The 18,062-nt window shown below is 44.4% G+C and overlaps 1 protein-coding gene across 7 annotated transcripts in view; it reads right to left on the bottom strand.

Moving 5' to 3' along the window:
* Baz2a (bromodomain adjacent to zinc finger domain 2A) overlaps positions 1 to 18,062 on the bottom strand; it is a 35,678-nt gene that overhangs the window by 9,473 nt on the left and 8,143 nt on the right. For all 7 annotated transcript variants that reach the window (XM_021173612.3, XM_029482200.2, XM_021173610.3 and 4 more), the window contains 13 exons: positions 11,418 to 11,555; positions 9,102 to 9,695; positions 7,686 to 7,871; positions 6,778 to 6,996; positions 5,815 to 6,264; positions 5,515 to 5,575; positions 4,271 to 4,379; positions 4,032 to 4,133; positions 3,681 to 3,891; positions 1,617 to 1,717; positions 1,252 to 1,317; positions 562 to 792; positions 186 to 440 (listed from right to left, as the gene is read on the bottom strand). In XM_021173612.3, the coding sequence (XP_021029271.1) occupies positions 186 to 440; positions 562 to 792; positions 1,252 to 1,317; positions 1,617 to 1,717; positions 3,681 to 3,891; positions 4,032 to 4,133; positions 4,271 to 4,379; positions 5,515 to 5,575; positions 5,815 to 6,264; positions 6,778 to 6,996; positions 7,686 to 7,871; positions 9,102 to 9,695; positions 11,418 to 11,553 (2,721 nt within the window). In that variant the 5' untranslated portion in view covers positions 11,554 to 11,555. The remainder of the gene's footprint in view (positions 1 to 185; positions 441 to 561; positions 793 to 1,251; positions 1,318 to 1,616; positions 1,718 to 3,680; positions 3,892 to 4,031; positions 4,134 to 4,270; positions 4,380 to 5,514; positions 5,576 to 5,814; positions 6,265 to 6,777; positions 6,997 to 7,685; positions 7,872 to 9,101; positions 9,696 to 11,417; positions 11,556 to 18,062) is intronic.

The raw sequence follows: 18,062 nt of genomic DNA, 5'->3' as shown, positions 1-18,062 counted from the left end.
AAAGAGAAACTGCAAAGTAAGAAAAGAGAAAATGAACAAATGAAGCTTTGCAAAGAAAAAGGGCATATAAAGGCTAGAAACAGGAAGCAACTATGTTTCCCTTACTTCTGTGGCTGCTTTAGGGGAAGCTTTTAAGTGTTCTCAGGGAGAGAGCAAAACTGTAACCCAGGCCCAGGAACACTCACCTGACAGTAAGGGGGCAGACCAGGATCATGGAGTGCAGCCTTCAGCAGCCGCACCAGCAGGTCCTGCACTTTGTCCAAGCTGTCACCTTGACATAAGAGTCCCTCCTGCAGGACTCCTAGACTAGGAACATCTTTGGTAAGGTCAAAGCCTAGCACTTTGCCAAAACTGTGAAGGAACTCCACGATGGTCAAACAATCTGAGAAAGCCCTACTGGACAGTGTCAAACCAGGGATGCGTGTGAAGTCAGGCAGGGGCTGGAGAGAGAAAAGCGCATGGGTATCCTGTTAGACTTACAAGAGGCACTGTCTAGACATTCAGAGGTCCTTCTGGTAATAGAAATGTCCTCAGAACTGGCCCTTCCATGACCCTTAATACCTGGTGGTCAGACAGACACATATCCTCTGTGGGCTTCTTCATCTCCTCCAGGATAGCCTGCTGCCTCTGCTGCTCCTCTAGCCGCTTCTGTGTGGCAAGGGTCTTGTCTGCTCTACAGGATGGCCTGGCTCTGGGCCCTTCCTTCCCCTTCGCTTTTACCTTTTCTTTCTTTTCTCGCTTTACCTTTTCCTTCAGCTTTTCCTGCTTTGTCTTCATCTTCTCTTTCTCAGCCTGCCCACCCAGAGAGGAAGATAGACGTTAGCGCATGAGGACCTGTCCAGCCACGCCTGATCCTAGGACCTCACACTCCAGAGTCCAAGATCTTTTTTTTTTTAATATTTATTTATTTATTTTATTATATGTAAGTACACTGTAGCTGTCTTCAGACACTCCAGAAGAGGGTATCAGATTTCGTTATGGATGATTGTGAGCCACCATGTGGTTGCTGGGATTTGAACTCAGGATCTTTGGAAGAGCCATCGGCGCTCTTAACCGCTGAGCAATCTCACCAGCCCCCAGAGTCCAAGATCTAACTGTAGCACTGACACAGGGCATTTGGAGAACCTCTGTGGTGATTTACAAATAGACTTGAGAGAGGAGAACTTATCTCTGTGGTGGAGTGTGTGTCTAGCATGCATAATGTACCCTGGAAAAATAAATTACACTTGGGACAGGTATTCGTGCACATACCTTCAGTTTCCTCTTAGTGTCCTTCTGCTTTAAGCCCTTGGTGTCTTGCTTTCTCTTGTTTCTGGCCTGTAAACCATAAGGGAAGTCATTTCTCCTCAAATGACTCTGAAAGCACCTCTGCTTGGGCTGGGATTCAAAAACAGAAAAGGGTGCTGGGGAGGAGAGGTGAGACGGGACGATGAGGACCTGGCAATGGCTCCATTCTCTCACTCTAGCGGGGCCCATATTGCTCTTGACCAAGACCATTCTAAATCTAGCCTAAGGAATTCCACCTAGTGAATGTGTACTGCTATACTGAGAGTGGAAATGTGGGAGATGGACCATGAAGCAGGTTGTAAGAAAGTTAGCCCACTGATGTCCCTTACCTGCCCTTGGACAGGAGTCTGACTCTCTCCCCGTTGGACCTTCTGCCTCATCTTCTTTTTGTTTTTAGTCATCTTTGCTTTATCGTCCTCACTCAGTATTTCTGTGAAGGCAGGAAGGAAATTGAAAGAAATTAGGTAGAAACCATGCTGGGCACCCGTGGCAGCACATGTCTAGGACAAAGCTGGCTTCTCACGCCACTCCTTGAATGGTTGTTTTTTTAGTGGACATAAAAAACATTAAGAGAGAGATGGGTGAGAGGCATCTGCTGAGGCAGTTGTATACAGTGCTCAAACAGCACCGCCAGCCCAGGAGCCACAGACTGACGCCAACTCAATGGCTTTGGAAGTGGTCCAGCTGATGGAAAGGAAGCTACAACTGCAGAATACCTTTATAATCTGTCGCTTTCCCTGGCTCTGCAACAAGGGTAGCAATGCACGGACTGATGCAAAGAGACTTTGACTTTAGTGCAAAGAGAGCTGAGAAAAGAACCCGGAATCTACACTGTCAGGGAAAGAGGGTACTGCTGTCTTATAATACCGACATCCTAGTGTGCACTAAGAAGATAATGGACTCTTCCAAACAATCGGCTCACCACTGCCAGAGCCGTGCTCATGCTCAGCTTCCACAGATCAGTCTATGGGAGATCTGAATCAAAGTGTAAATCCGCAGATAGCTCTCTGACATTTTGACCTGACGGTACCTATTCCTTCATTATTGATACATAAACATCACCAAACTTTTTTTTTTTTTTTTTGGTTTTTCGAGACAGGGTTTCTCTGTGTAGCCCTGGCTGTCCTGGAACTCAGAAATCCGCCTGCCTCTGTCTCCAGAGTGCTGGGATTAAAGGCGTGCGCCACCACGCCAGCCTCACCATACATTTTTAGACTTTCTAAAATACTATGGGCAAATAAATCACTTAAAAGATTTTGTGGTGGCACACACCTTTAATCCCAATGCTTGGGAGGGAGGGGCAGGCAGATACCTGAGTTCAAGATTACCCCTGCCTACAGAGTGAGACAGCCAGGGCTACATAGAGAAACCCTGTGGCTAGAGATGCTCAGTTGTGAAGAACTCTTACTGTTCTTGCAAAGAACCTGGATTCAGCTCGCAGCTCACAACCAACTTTAACTCTAGTTCTAGGGGATCTGACACCCTCTTATGGCCTTCACAGGTACCCGGTGGTGCCTATGTGCAAAATATTTATATACATAAAGTAAACCTTTTGAAAAAATGACAACAAAAAAAAAAAAAAAAAGAAAAGAAAAAAATGAGATATTCTGAGGTTGAGGTTTTAGCATTTGTAGAGGACTTGCTAGAAGAATGTTCAAAGTCCTAGGGTTGGTCCCCAACATGGGGGAGAAAAAAGATGCAACCAGATAAAAGAGCTAAAACTGTGTGAATGAAATTAAAAAGATCATTTCATATTCTGCACACTGCATAGTGCAGGCATTTTTAAAAAAGGGTTATTTTAAAAATTAGGCCGGGCGTGGTGGCTCACGCCTTTAATCCCAGCACTCGGGAGGCAGAGGCAGGCGGATTTCTGAGTTCCAGGACAGCCTGGTCTACAAAGTGAGTGCCAGGACAGCCAGCCAGGGCTACACAGAGAAACCCTGTCTCGAAAAACCAAAAAAAAAAAAAAATTAGACATTTTCCCATTTATCTATCCCACTAAAATAGTGTCCCAACAACCTTTAGGATTCAGGTGTGATTTGAAGTCTCTACAATAAAAATCACAGGAATTATATGAATAAATTCAGTCTATGCAAAGAGCTGAAAGACAAGATAAACCATGGCAGCCTTCTCGTTTGGCTATTACTGTATATGGGAATAACCCACAGCTTAGTTTTCTAGTAAACACAACTCTAAAGGAAGAAAATGCCTGGGGGGGTGGGGGGGGAGGGAACAAAAAATAAAAACCGCAAAGAGATGGGGTTCTACTCATGCCTTCCAAGGGGCAAGAATTGATATAGGTTTGTCAGTCCTTCCTGGGAAGACCAGTTATCAGCAATTCAGCAACACCTCCTGAAGGGAGCACAATATCTGAGCTACAAGTAACACTGTACCTTGGGTTTCCAGTTTCTTTGGAAGTCGGTTATCTGTTTTATTCAACAGCTCAGGCATTTTGATCTTAGGAGGCCGACCTCGGCCTCGCTTCACTTTGGGAACTTCCTTGTTCTTAGCCTTCTCATTATTTCGAGGTCGGCCTCGTTTGCCAGTGATTGCTTGAATTCTAGAAGGAATCTCCTCTGCTGATAACTGGACCCACTGCAAGCCCTAAAGGAACAGCGACACTGAGTTATGAGAAGACAGTGGCCTGCAAAGCCCTCTGGAGTATCCCAGACCCCTTGAGCCACCTAACTCCATGAAAGGAAGCTATAATTTTTTTCCCAACTATTTAATCCTCAGGCCAGCACCTCTGGTGTATCTCTTTCTTCAAAGAAATCTCCAACAGGCATACGGGGACTGAAGCTGAAGTGCTCACGGCGGACACTGTGCACCACATTTCGGCTCAGGTACTGAGAGGAAAAGTAAATGGCATTAGTAAGTCATAGCCATTCCAAGGCTTTGGCAGTAACAGCACAGGCAGAACAGGCCCCAGAGGAGACAATGCTACCCTGTTCTCCTGGGACCCAAGAAAAAGGCTTGCTATTACCTTGATAACTTCTGGAAATTGCTTCATTCTCTTCCCACAGGGTCCATAATACCAAGTCTCCCCCTGCCACCGATGGCTGCCCTTCTTGATGCGCACTTCTCTTCGCCACCTGCCAGAGAAGCACATGGGCCCTGCCACCAGGTCACACCCCTACCCACTCCCATGCCACCCAGGAGCCAAGCCCACTGAGCAGATTTCCCCTCCAGCTGTCTCACTAGCCCTGCATGCAGACAGTCCTACACAGTCCTGCATACAGAAACAACACAGCACACAAGCTTGATAAACAGGCTCACAGTGCTTGAGCTGAAGCAAGTACTTCAGAGGAAACACTGCACTACATGGCAAACATGTACAAAGATTCCCCACCCTCCTTTTTATAAAGCTACTGAAAGGAGCAGCTGGAAACTAACTGCCCTGGCTCAGAACAACGTGTAAGAGTAGGCGTGGAGGCCGACATCATGGAATAACTAAGCAGGCGAGGTCGTATGACTATGTTCTGAGCAGTGTAGTATAAAACTCAGCCTTACGTCTGTCTTAACTATTGCAGTTGCACGAAGACTTGGTAGCATCAAGTAGCCTAAAAAATGTAGGCCTCGGGCTGGAAAGATGGCTCAGTGGGTAAGAGCACCCGATTGCTCTTCCAAAGGTCCAGAGTTCAAATCCCAGCAACCACATGGTGGCTCACAACCATCTGTAACAAGATCTGGCTCCCTCTTCTGGAGTGTCTGAAGACAGCTACAGTGTACTTACATATAATAAATAAATAAATCTTTAAAAAAAAAAAAACCAAAAACAAAAAAAATGTAGGCCTCTGACAACAGCTGGGTTGGTCACCAAAATGACTGTTTTAGACCTTAACTCCCCAGAGAGCATTCCAACAGAAATCACTGCCACAGAACCACCCAGTTCACTGGTAGGGAGCCTCTCTCCCTTAACTGCTGACCCACTCTATGGAAACAGTTCTATGTAGCTCCTTTGGATACTTGGGCCTTAGTCCAAAAAAGGATCAAGACCAAGGATGAACAAAGAATGTGAGAGAGACAGACCCTAAGAAGAGAGAACTGGTCTGGAGTGATAACCCTGCATTTGCTGCTCTCCCAGGAGTTCTGCATCCTCCGTACTGTCCTGTAGTCCACTCCTGTCTGGCCCAGTCCTCTCCCACCAAGATGAAGAGAGGAGCTCCTCTCTTCCTATCATTCGTGAGCTTCTTGAGGTCAATGTGTGTAGCCATCTAGAGCATTTACCCATGCTGGAGGGGAAGACGAACTTCTTCTGGGGTAGCAATACGTCTCTTCAGTACATCACCTAGAGGACAAGACCAGAGACATCAAGATAAGAAGTCAAACAAAGTTACAGGATAAAGCACTTGGAGGCAGAGGCAGACACATCTCTTTGAATTGGAAGCCACCTTGGTTTACATAGCAAGTCCCAGGCCAGTCAAGGCTACATACTGAGACACTGTATCAAAAAACAGAAGGATGGGCACCATGTGACATGTGCGTCTGTAGAGAACAGGCAGGTGGGAGCAGAGTGTGGACACTCACCACTACCAGAGACTGCAACTGCTCCTCCAGTCATCTCTTCTCGATCAGCACGCGCTTTAGGAGCACTGCTGACATTTTTACTTGCTGGGGAGACAGTCTGGAAGGCAGCTGCTGGAGAAGGTTCAGGGGAACCTTGAGGAGAAGTTACTGGAGTTGTCATAGAGGCTTCCAAAGAGATGGCTGGCAGAGCAGGTGAGGAAGCTGGAGAGACTGCTACAAAGACTTCAGGAGGGACAGGCGAGGATGCTACTGGAGAGACAGCTGGAGAGATTTCTGCAGATGCTGTCAAGGAGGCTGCTGGGGAGGCTGTTGGTGAAACTGCTGGATGTAATTGAATACTAGGTGGCTGGTCAGGGGCTGGCTCAGTCAGGGGACGTTGGAAGTTTGAAGACTGGGTCTCTATTTCTTCCTGTTCAGAGTCACTGCTACTGTTCAGTCCAAAGCTGTTATCTACAAGCAAACAACAGTATAAATAAAATTGAATTTAAACACTCAAACTTGCACTATGGTAAACATGGTTTTTTTAGGATCTTTTAGTGAGAAAAGTCAGCACCCACAAGTGGGTGACTCACAACCTTCTGGAACTCCAGTCCCAATGGGTCTGGCTGGAGACACCCTCCCTCCGTCTTATGGTCTCCAAGGGCATCAATGCATACGTGATACGTAGATATATAGACATAGGAACACTCATACAAACAAAATTAAGTTTTAACAAAGCAGCGCTGGCCCTTTCCTTCTCCTGAAGCTAGAAAGGCCTTTTTCCTTGACAACTCCCAAGTCTCTCAAGTTCTATATAGGGCAAAGTACCATGGTCAATGCCTTTTTATTCCCACTAGACACCATCTCATAGTCTGTCAGCAAGGTACAGCTTCATACTTCCCAGTTTAAGGGCTTAATTATAGAACACATTCTCTCACTGTTTTTGCAACTCTATGTGTATGTCCTACCCCTCTCTTCACTTACCTTGCAAGACAGACTCCCCTAAGACAGGTGGGGAGGTAGGGCTGACAAAGATGGAGGCTGATGTCTGGCTGTCCTCTGCCAGGAGACTGAAGGCATTAGCATTACTGAGAGCAGGGCAATCGAGGGCAGAGATCACAGGGTTGCCCTCCAGAGGCAGCTTGTCTTCTGTACCCATCAACTCTGCATCATCTATACCATAAAGACTGCCACTCACTGGCTCTGTTTTTGGGGGGTGAAAGAAAATTCAAAAAGCAGAATATTAAGAATTAAGTTAGAAAGTCAGATTTTCCTAAGGCCCCCTAAATATTCTACTTTCCAGTGTATGAATTGGGGAATTGGAGGAAAAAAAAAAAGAAAGGGTCTCTAGTTCAGACTAACTCGAAACTCACTATGTAGTTCAGGATCATGTCAAAGTCACAACTCTGCTATGTCAGCTACCCTACCATGCAATACATTAATTAATATAAATTAGGGGAAACAGACAGCCCTCTTAAAGCAAAGTCAGGAGACTGTGGAAAGAAGGCAAAGATACTGACTGTGTATCTACCCCATAGATCCTTGTAGAAACCTAACATTTATCATAAAATACACCTTGCTTTTATATTTAATTGGCAAGTTTTTCTATTTAGCTAAAACTCAAATAATCCAACTGTGTGGTAGTTACAACCTATTCAGTGAATTATTGCAGCCAAGGGCTCTTGGCCAACTAGAAGACAGAAAGAGCCTGGGAAGTGGACCAAAGTGAGTAAAGTTGGCCCAGGTAGCAGTATACATGGACTATGGCTTACTAAAGGTTCACCAACAAGCCCAATACCCCAGATTCCTTAAAACATTCCCTGGTTTTCTAACTTTTCCAAGTAACAGGTTGGCCCAGGCCAGCACAAAAGGGAACCCCCTGCAGAACCCACCTGCTGCCAGGGAGTCAAAGGGCTCCAGGGAGTCTTCACTGAGGATTGGAGTGTCTTCCAGTTGATCAGGAAGATGTGAAGGATCATCTAGACAGCTCACTGTGGGATCAGGGACCAGGACGGAGACTTCTTGGTGTAAAGACTCCACAGAGGAGACAGAACCATTGTAGCCACACATCTTTAGTTCTAGGCATCAATCCCAGGAGAGACGGAAAGTCAAAGCTGAAACCTTCAATTTAGCTATATTAGGTGTTACAGTAGGTGTCCAGGCAACTCTTTAATGAAGCTCACATATGTACATGGTATGGACTGCTCTGTCCTAAATGGCCCTCCTCCAGCCACACTGGTGCTCAAATCTGTTAAACATTCTCTTAATAAACTCTAACTGTGCTTTAAAAATAAGATGTTCATTCAATTCAACCAACCTTTATTTCTAGCTCTATGCAAGGAACAGATTGTATCCAGACATATTCCTAAAACCAATTATGCATCGTGCAAAGAGGAAGAGTAAGGCTTGAGACAAGAAGTCTACCATATATCTAGTCAGTTTTCCCAACAAGTGGAACAGAGAAAATGTTTCTTTTTTTTTAAAATAGGGTAGCCACCCTCACATTGAATATGAACTACAGACTAAGATTTTATTTACTTTAGGGAAATAAAAGATTGTCATATATTAATATAAATAAAAAAAGAGAGGGGGGAGGGGATGGGGGAGGGAGGGAGGTAGCTTAACAGACAAGCAATGGTCCACTCTGATTATTTTCTTCTCGAGTTCATAAGCCAGTCACCACTATGGAGGAAGCTGATGATGCCTCCAATGTAGCTGGATCAGGTGTCATGTCAGGTGTTCAGGCAACTCTTTCAAGCAGCACCTATTCTTGCCTCAACTAAGATAGCTTCATGGCTTCACTGCTCTGTTTACATTGTAGCCATTTCATCTATTTAAAGGGCAACCCTGTCCCACCCTTTCTTGAGACTGGGTCTTATGTGTCTGGGCTTGACCTTGAACTACTCCATCTACCTCCCAAGGGCTGAGATTACAGGATTTGCCATTATGGTGGACCCCAAGGCCCCATTTATGCATGCTACACAAGCATACTACCCACTAAGATACACCCCTAACCCAAGAAGCCATTTCTGATGGAGTCTGCCTGGCTACTTCGGGCTTGCCCATCGCCCACCTGCCCTCCCCAGGCCAACAGCTCTGCATGAGCTTGGGATAATTTGCCTCCCACTCTTGAACTGGTGCTGCTGCACTAAAACCCTAGCCATTTGGCTCTGCTTACATCAACATGCAAATTAGCCTCCACTGCAGAGAGCTGGAAAGACAAGTTTTCCTCACTTCAAAAAGCCACTGTGCCCCCGCCCCCAACCCCATGTCCCCTCTCCACTCCCAGCTCACAGACCCAGTTATACCTGGTTGCTCTTCCTCCAGCTCCAGGCTGCCTACCAAACCAGTGCCATTTTCTGCCACAACTGAAGTCAGCTCCTTTTCTGCTGCCTCATCAGGATGGATGTCACTGCTTACATCCTGGGAAGGTGCAAAGGTCTGGATACTAGACCCCAACATTGGAGAAGTCTGAGGGGAGGTGAAAAAACTTGGTGGTCCATTGGGCATCACCTCAAAATTCTGATCAGGAAAAGAATCATACAGTTCCTGTGAATCGAAGTTAAGCCCCATGGGACTCTGGGTACCATTGGCCCAGAACTCTTGGCTCCCAGCTCGAAGGTTAGTGTTGTGACTTGGGGATGAAGGTTGTCGGTTGCCCCCAAGGATACCATTGAGCGGGTATTGTCCCCCAGGGAACTGAGAAAGGAGAGGTGGGTCCTTGAGGTTGTTGCCAGGATTGGCAGATGGGTACTGTGAGTAGTTCCAAAGACAGTCGTAGGCCACGTTAGGGTGATGGAGGTGTGAGGTGCTAGAGGAGTGGGGAGCAGAGTTCAAAATCCCTGAAGTAGTAGTGTGAGATACAGTAGATAAGCCATTAACATTCACATCCCCATTCAAACCTGGCAGAAAAAAACAGAAAAGGTTTGGCTATGAATATACATATAACGCTACCAAATAAACTTCAAATTGACAATGTTGAAGGTACAAGCAAGGGGGACTCCTCTGCTCCCTTTATCTTCTACCTCTCAAGGGGACACTAAACTTGGATGCTCTTGTGTACGCTTAGCAGCTGTTGCTGAGGCTGCGGTCTAGGTGTGGCACAGGAGCTGGTGGCAGCAGCTGTTATTGCTCCTGCAAGCTTTCACTACATGAAGCTGCACATAGGTTTCCTACAATGACTTGCATTCTTCCCCACTCTCATTCCTTATGGGAATTCTTTCCTTGCAGGGTCTGACTGAATTCTCCAGTCCCCACCCACCTCTTTGCTTAGTGCCTACTTGGCTCTACAGTGGCACCAGAAGGGACAGCCTCCACCTCACTGCCACATGCAGATCCAGCACTTTGCGCTGAGCTAAGAATAGAATTTGCAGTCACCACAGTGACAAGATTCCAGCTCAGAAGGCTGGGGTTAGCCCCTCCCCACAGGCCCAGGAGTGTAATATGCAGTAGGTAAAAATCTTTGCATGACCAGTGCTGCAGAAAGAATCTAGCTCTAAAAACAGTTATCTTTGAGTTTGCAGAAAACAACAATAAATAAAAGGGACTAAGATACTAAGAAGCTGCAAGCAGGTGTAAGTTTGGAGGAAATCCTACAGCAGGGAGGTGGGTATGTATGTGTGGAAATCCCAATGAAATAGAGGGGTTTATGTTTATCTCCAAGTGTCCTAGAACTGTCAGGAGGAAAGCAAGTACAAGTCAGAACTGTTCTACTGCAAGGAAGGAGAAAGTATTTGAAATTGGACTTCTAAGCAAAATGATTTGAAATCCAGGCAAATTTAGAATGTTAATTGATAGAACTGAGGCAGGAAGACTGTCACCAGTTCAAAGCCATCCTGGGTCAGAAAAAGCAATTACCCCTAAAGAAAACAAAAAAGAAAAAGAAAATAACCTCAACAGCAGCACTTTCATGTAGAATGATAAATTTCTAGGGGAGGCCCTTCCATCCTACCCTTGGGAACAAGGACACGAGGCAGCCCCAGCACTCCTCCTGCACAAGCTAAAAACATGGTTACCATGACCTTCACCCACCCTCTTCACCCCTAGTCCAAAGTTTTTTCATTCCTAAAAACAACTTTCCAAGCTGGGCGTGGTAGCACACACCTTTAATCCCAGCACTCGGGAGGCAGAGGCAAGTAGATTTCTGAGTTCGAGGCCAGCCTGGTCTACAACGTGAATTAGTTCCAGGACAACCAAGGCTATACAGAGAAACCCTGTCTCAAAAAATCAAAAATCAAAACAAAACAAAAAAAACCTTTCCAGAGGGCGTTACCTTGTCATAGACCCACCTCCCTCATCTTTAGCAGTAGTAGCTTCCTTCTTTTCTGCCAGTAGCCAGGAAAAGGACCAACAAAAGAACAAGCTAAGATGGAAAAGCTTGTATGTCTTTTCTAATCTTTTCTAATCTATCTCCAAGACAGAAAAAGGAAAAAAAAAAAAAAGCTTCCTTAAGCCCCTTTCTCAGCAGCTTGCGTTCTCTCTAGCTGTAGTAGTCTCTGGATTGCTGCTGGTCACTACCTGCCAAAGAGTTGTGTGGTGGTCAGCCCAAGAGACCTCAGTCTCCCCTTGCCAGCCTGATCTGATGGTGCCCATCCTCTCCCCAGATCTGTGGCCCCCATACTTACTTTTCCCTTGCTGGGGGAAGTTCATGGGAGACCCGTTAGTGTAGAGGCCCTCCCCCGAGGAAGGAGAGGGTTTCAGTCCTGAGGCAGCTGGTGCAGGAGGAAGGCCAGTAAAGTTAAAATGGTCGTTTGCCTCCATTTCTGTAGGACAAAGAAAAGGGGAAAATAATCTGTGGTTAAACAAGGTTCTATGATCATCTAGAGACTGTGTGCCTCCCTCCCTTACATACCCTTCACTGTAGGTACTGTGAGAAGATGCAAGTGGAAAAGAGAAGAAAATATGCCCTTAACCTGGGCAGAGACCCAACTTTAAGTCAAACATGGTATCACAACTATAAGCCCAACACTAGGAATGGTAGGAAATGAAGCCCTTGGTGAAAATGAACTTAACTCTGAAAGATCTGTCCAAGAGGATAAAAATAGAACAAAGAACTATTGGGAAAGTCTGACCTGTACTAATGCATATTAACCTAGCATGTGAGAGATTGTTTTTATACCCAAAACAAACAAGCAAGCAAGGCTTTGGGTTACGTTAACAACTTTTAGAGGGCATAAGCACTTACATAGAAAACTTTCTTTTTTTTCTTTTCCCCGAGACAGGGTTTCTCTGTTCTGGAACTCACTCTGTAGACCAGGCTGGCCTTGAACTCCAGAGATCTGCCTGCCTTTGCCTCCTGAGTGCTGGGATGGAAGGCGTGCACCCATGCTGGGCAATTAGAAAGCTTCCTTTATCAAGTTCCCAAAGTTGAAGCAATAAAGCAGACCTAAGTAATATTTTAATTATCTGTTTAAAAGGTTATGAAAATATATGACCACTGGCCTACATCTCCAAAATGTAGACGTGTGTGTATATCAGTCAGACCTACTGGCACATGCCCTCAAGAGGCCAAGGCGAGAGGATCAAAGCTCAAGGACAGACTGGAGTACTAGTAAGATCTTGTTTCGAAGCAAGAAATCAGTTTATGAATATGCTATATATTGAAAATTAAACATTAGGTATACACATGAACAGTCTGTACACACTACATAAATACATACAATGCATGCACACATAAATATACTTACATCATACACACAAATTGCTTTATATGTGTGTTGGCATACATATCATGGTATATGTGCAGAAGTCAGGATAATTTGGGAAAATCAGGTCTCTCCTTCTACCATGTTCAAGGGATTGAACTCAGTCCTCAGGCCTGACAGCAGAAGACTTTACTAAAACATCTCAAATCAGCCTTCAGAATGCAATTGAGTCTAAAATGTAAACCTTCTGTAGCATTACTGCATAGTCATTCTGAGATTTTTATAGTTTAAATACCAGTAACTTAATCAATTCCATTACAACGAGTACCTTAATTCTAACTAAAAGAAATAAAAGCAACTTGTATTCTATTTAAGAGAGCAGCAAGGTGGAGAGAATGGGTGTGTTTGCTTGTTTCTTTTTTGTTTTTTTGTTTGTTTGTTTTTCGAGACAGGGTTTCTCTGTATAGTCCTGGCTGTCCTGGAACTCACTTTGTAGACCAGGCTGGCCTTGAACTCAGAAATCCGCCTGCCTCTGCCTTCTGAGTGCTGGGATTAAAGGCGTGCGCCACCACACCCGGCTGTTTGCTTGTTTCTTGAGTGTGTTTCAGGCAACCTAGAATAGCCTCAACTCAGCAAGGAAAGAAAATATGCCGTTAACAGACATGTGCCACAAGGCCTAACTCAGGGAAAGTTGTCTGTACTAATTTATATCTCATATAGAATATCCCAGCTTCTTTCTAAAATTACAATAAGGGCTGGCAAGATACTCAGCAGATAAAGAAAGATGTTTGCCAGGTAAACCTAATGAGCTGAGTTCAATCCCTGGAACCCACATGGTTTAAAGAGAGGCCTGCTTATGCATGAGCATGCGCAGCGCGGCACACACACACACACACACACACACGCACACACGCACACACCACTTCTCAGCTTTTTGGCTAAGATCGAGTGTAAAATAAGTAGTAGGCTCTAATCTGCTAAGCACACATGAAAAGACTGCAGTCATCCAGGATGTCCCCATTACAGGAAAGCCTTCTTCAGAACTTGGAGACAAAAGTAAGTATCAAGAGATTAATAATCCTGAGTGAAACAATAAAACTAAATTCTTGTTTTAGGATGGATTACTTTCAAAGCTTAAGCCACAGAGCAAAGAGAACATGCAATAGCTCACTTCAGAAATCCTGGAAGGAACCAATTCCATTTGACCCGCATTCCTCCTTTCTCCTCCAGTTTTAGGCAGTCTCATATCAATCAACTGGGAACAGTATACCCTCAAAGATGGGTCACACTTAATTTCTTTTGTTTGGTTTTGTTTTGTTATTGAATATACAAAGAAACTTATCCATTCTATTACTCTGAGAAAATACCACATCCAACTTTACAAATTAAGTGCATCTTCTCCTCACAACCATCCATCCCACTCATTTCATTCCTACACACTTGCTTGTGCTGTACAGTCGATGAGCAAAACAACAGACTCCATGTTCAAATCTTAGCTCTACACTGGCTTCATTAACCTTGGACAAAGTACTTAGAAAAAAATTTATTAGAAAAAATTTTATTATGCACTTCTACAGCTTGTGAGAATTAAACAAGAAACTTTATATAAAGGCCCTTGTATTAAATGTTTAGTTTGTTTGATAGAGTGTCAGCCCCTGGTGATTCAGACTCCTTAAGATTCAGAGACGTCCCCTGCCACAAACCCTAAGTGTTGGGATTAAAGGTATGTCCATAAGGCCCAGCCATGTTAGTTTTTCTTATTAGACAAAGAGTAAAAAGAATGTTTATCTTTTTGTATATGTGCACATGTATTATATATTTATGTAAATATATATAAGATTAAAAAAAAATTCCCCCAAACAGGGTTTCCCTGTATAGCTTTGGATGTCCTAGATCTTATTCTGTAGACCAGCATGGCCTCAGACTCAGAAACCCATTTGCCTCTGCCTTCTAACTGCTGGGATCAAAGGCATGAGACACATGCCCAGCTTAAAAGGTACATACATAACACACACGTACAAGCTTTTCGAGATGGGTTTCTCAGTGTAACCCTGACTGTCCTGGTCTTGCAGACCATGCTGGTATCAAACGCAAGAGATCCATCCACCTGCTTCTGCCTCCCAGTGCAGGCATGTACCACCAAGCCTGGCTTTTAAAAGGCATGTTTTTAAAACTTATAGTATGGAAAACACTACAAGAGAGATGATGTAGCCAGACTTAATATATAAAACTTAACTCCTGGGCTGGAGAGATGGCTCAGCAATTAGGAGCCCTAACTGCTCTTCCAGAGGTCCTGAGTTCAATTCCCAGCAACCACATGGTGGCTCACAACCATCTGTAATGGGATCTGATGCCCTCCTTCTGGTCTGCCCAAATGTAGTGACCATGTACTCACTCACATTCATGGGGGGGGGGGGTTTAACAAAAACAACTTAACTCCTAGTTTTAGATGTCATAATATAAGAATACAAGAAATGCCGGGCGTGGTGGCGCACGCCTTTAATCCCAGCACTCGGGAGGCAGAGGCAGGCGAAATTCTGAGTTCGAGGCCAGCCTGGTCTACAAAGTGAGTGCCAGGACAGCCAGGGCTATACAGAGAAACCCTGTCTCGAAAAACCTAAAAAAAAAAAAAAAAATACAAGAAAATGACAGGCATGGCAGCAAATGCCTTTAATCCCAGTACTTAGAAGGCACAAGCACATGGATCTCTGAGTTTGAGGAGGTCAACTTGGTCTACTTAGCTAGTTCCAGGCCAGCTAGGGCTACATAGTTAGACCCTGGAAAATGTGGGATTACAGGTGAATATTGACATGTCAACTTGCTTCTCAGCATTTAAAAAAAAAAAAAAACCCTAATGTTTATATATATACAACAACAAAACTAAAGGAATCATATCACAAGTTGGTTTTCTGCCATAGTTCTTACACTTCACTGCCAAAGGAAGAGTTGTGTGTAGTTTTTTGGTAGAATATACTTTGCCCTTCCCTACCATGTTACAAGGTAGGGGAGACAACACAAGACACCACCAAATAGGAAACCGGGGCAGAAGGACTGCCCCCTTGGGCTACAGGAGTTGAAAGCCAGCTTGAGCTTGTGTGCTAAAGAGAAAGCCTTTAATCCCAGGACTAAATCACAGCAGAGGCAGGTAGGGCTCTGTGAACTGAAAGTCAGTCTGGTCTATGCTTCCCAGTTTTAAGCTAGCCAGGATCTCACACAATGAGATTATGTCTCAAGCAAACAAACAAACACTTTATTGACCTATCACCCTAGAGGGGAAAGGCCCTAAATTTCTTGATTTGTACATTCCTGCAGTGCTGTGGACTGAACTGAAGGCCCTCTACACACTAGGTAAGAGGCAGATAGATCTCTCTGCATTCAAGGCCAGCCTGGTCTACATGGAGTGTTTCAGGACAGCTAGGGGTACACAGAAAGACTCTGCCTCAAAAATAAAATAAAAACAAAGCCAGCCTGACTTACCTGAAACCCTATTGCCGAAATAAGGGGGCGGGGGGGGGACCCAGAAAACCTCTCTATATCCTAAAGTATAAAAACTCACTTTACTGTCTCACTTCACACACAGGCAAGATCACACACTATACCAATTAATAACTTTACATCACTCTAAGAGTAGGAGAATAAAAAAGGTTACTACCGCCGGGCAGTAGTGGTGCATGCCTTTAATCCCAGCACTCGGGAGGCAGAGGCAGGCGGATTTCTGAATTCAAGGCCAGCCTGGTCTATACGGTGAGTTCCAGGATAGTCAGGGCTATACAGAGAAACCCTGTCTCGAAAAACCAAAAAAAAAATACCAACCAAACAAAAAAAGGTGAACCAGGTGTTGGTGCACGCCTTTAATCCCAGTGGGGAGTTTGTAGCCAGCCTGGTCTACAGAGTTTCAGGACAGCCAGAGCTACACAGAGAAACCATGTCTTGAAAAACAAAAAAATAAACAAAAAAGAATGTTTTTACAACCAAACTCTTATTTCCACATCTTTTCCCTCTTTTAACTCCAACAAGAAAAATCAATTTCTACAGGCTAAAAACAGGAGAAGTGGTGGGGCTGATGAGGAGACTCAATGGTTAAAGGTACCTACTGTCAAAGCTGAATTCAAATCTACATGGTTGGATAGAACTGACTCTTGAAAGTTGTTCTTTAATCTCTACCCACACCCCGAGACAAACATAACTACTCCAGTACTGTATCTTTTAAATATGAAACCGGTAAAGCATAGCATGTGTGAGACCTTGAATTAAATTCCCAGCACACACACACACACACACACACACACACACACACACACAACCAGACAGCTGATATCACTCAGATGCCCTATACGGTCTTGGTCAGAAGAACCTGCCAGTCAGCATCAGAGAGGCAATGCCCACACAGCTGTTTCTGTTTCCAGATTGTCAGCCACCCCACTAAGAGCAATGATTCAATCTTACTTATAAAGATACCATTTTCACAAAAGTTACATACGCCTGCTCCTACCCTAGATCTTCAATCTATGGATTTATATGCAGCCAACAAGTTTCTGATAGAAAAATTGCAATCTCGGAGCTGGAGAGATGGCTCAGTGGTTAAGAACACTGACTGCTCTTCCAGAGGTCCTGAATTCAATTCCCAGCAACCACATGGTGGCTCACAGCCATCTGTAATGGGATTTGATTTCCTCTTCTGAATGTGTCTGATGACATCTCAAGTATACTCCTATAAGTAAATCTTTAAAAAAAAAAAAAGAAAGAAAAAAAAAGAAATATCACAATTTCAATGACAGGTGCATGTTTGCAGGGCACTTCAAATGATCTTCACATTTCCATTCTTGGTATTTCAAGTCGTGTCCCTAAGCAAACCCAAATGACAACAAAATAGGACGGAGCTAGGCATGGGGCACACACCTAATCCCATTCTGTGGGAAACAGAGACAAGCACATCTCTGTAAACTTAAGGCCAGCCTGGTCTACATAGAGAACTCCAGGCCAGCTAGGGCTACCTAATGAGACACTGTCTTAGGGGTGGTGGTGGATAGGAAAATTCAAACAAAAAACAAAATGGAGAGGTATAGATCACAGTGATATCACTTTATCCTTTAGAGAAAAAAAAAATCTCTTGGTTAGACCAGGTAGAGTGGAGTCTGTTCTGTAATCCCAACATCTGAGAGGTAGAAGTAGGATTACTCCCAATTTAAAGCCAACATAAACTTCAAATGCTTAGTTCTAGGCCAGTCTGATCCTGGTATAAGAAAAAAAACAAAAACAAAAAACAAGTCTCTGTGTTGCAATGACATAAACTTTAAGTCTGACACTCAGAAGGCTGAGGCAGGTGGATCTCGGGAGTATGAGGCCAGCCATGTCTACTCAGGGAGTTCTAGGACCCTGTCTCAAAACAAAAATTAAAAACAAAACAAAACAAACAAAAACCCAGAGGGGCTGGAGAGATGGCTCAGTCATTAAGAGCACTGACTGCTCTCTTCCAGAGGTCCTGAGTTCAATTCCCATTGACCACATGGTGACTCACAACCATCTGCAATGGGGTCTGATGCTCTCTTCTGGTGTGTCTGAATGTGAATACATAAAATAAAATAAAGCTTAAAAAAAATCTGGCCGGGCATGGTGGCACATGCC

Source organism: Mus caroli, unplaced genomic scaffold (assembly GCF_978045245.1).
Source record: "Mus caroli unplaced genomic scaffold, Mus_caroli_1 scaffold_9, whole genome shotgun sequence".
NCBI classification, from domain to species: Eukaryota; Metazoa; Chordata; class Mammalia; order Rodentia; family Muridae; genus Mus; species Mus caroli.
The sequence above is the reverse complement of the archived record's forward strand: the minus strand, read 5'-3'. Positions and strand labels throughout refer to the sequence as shown.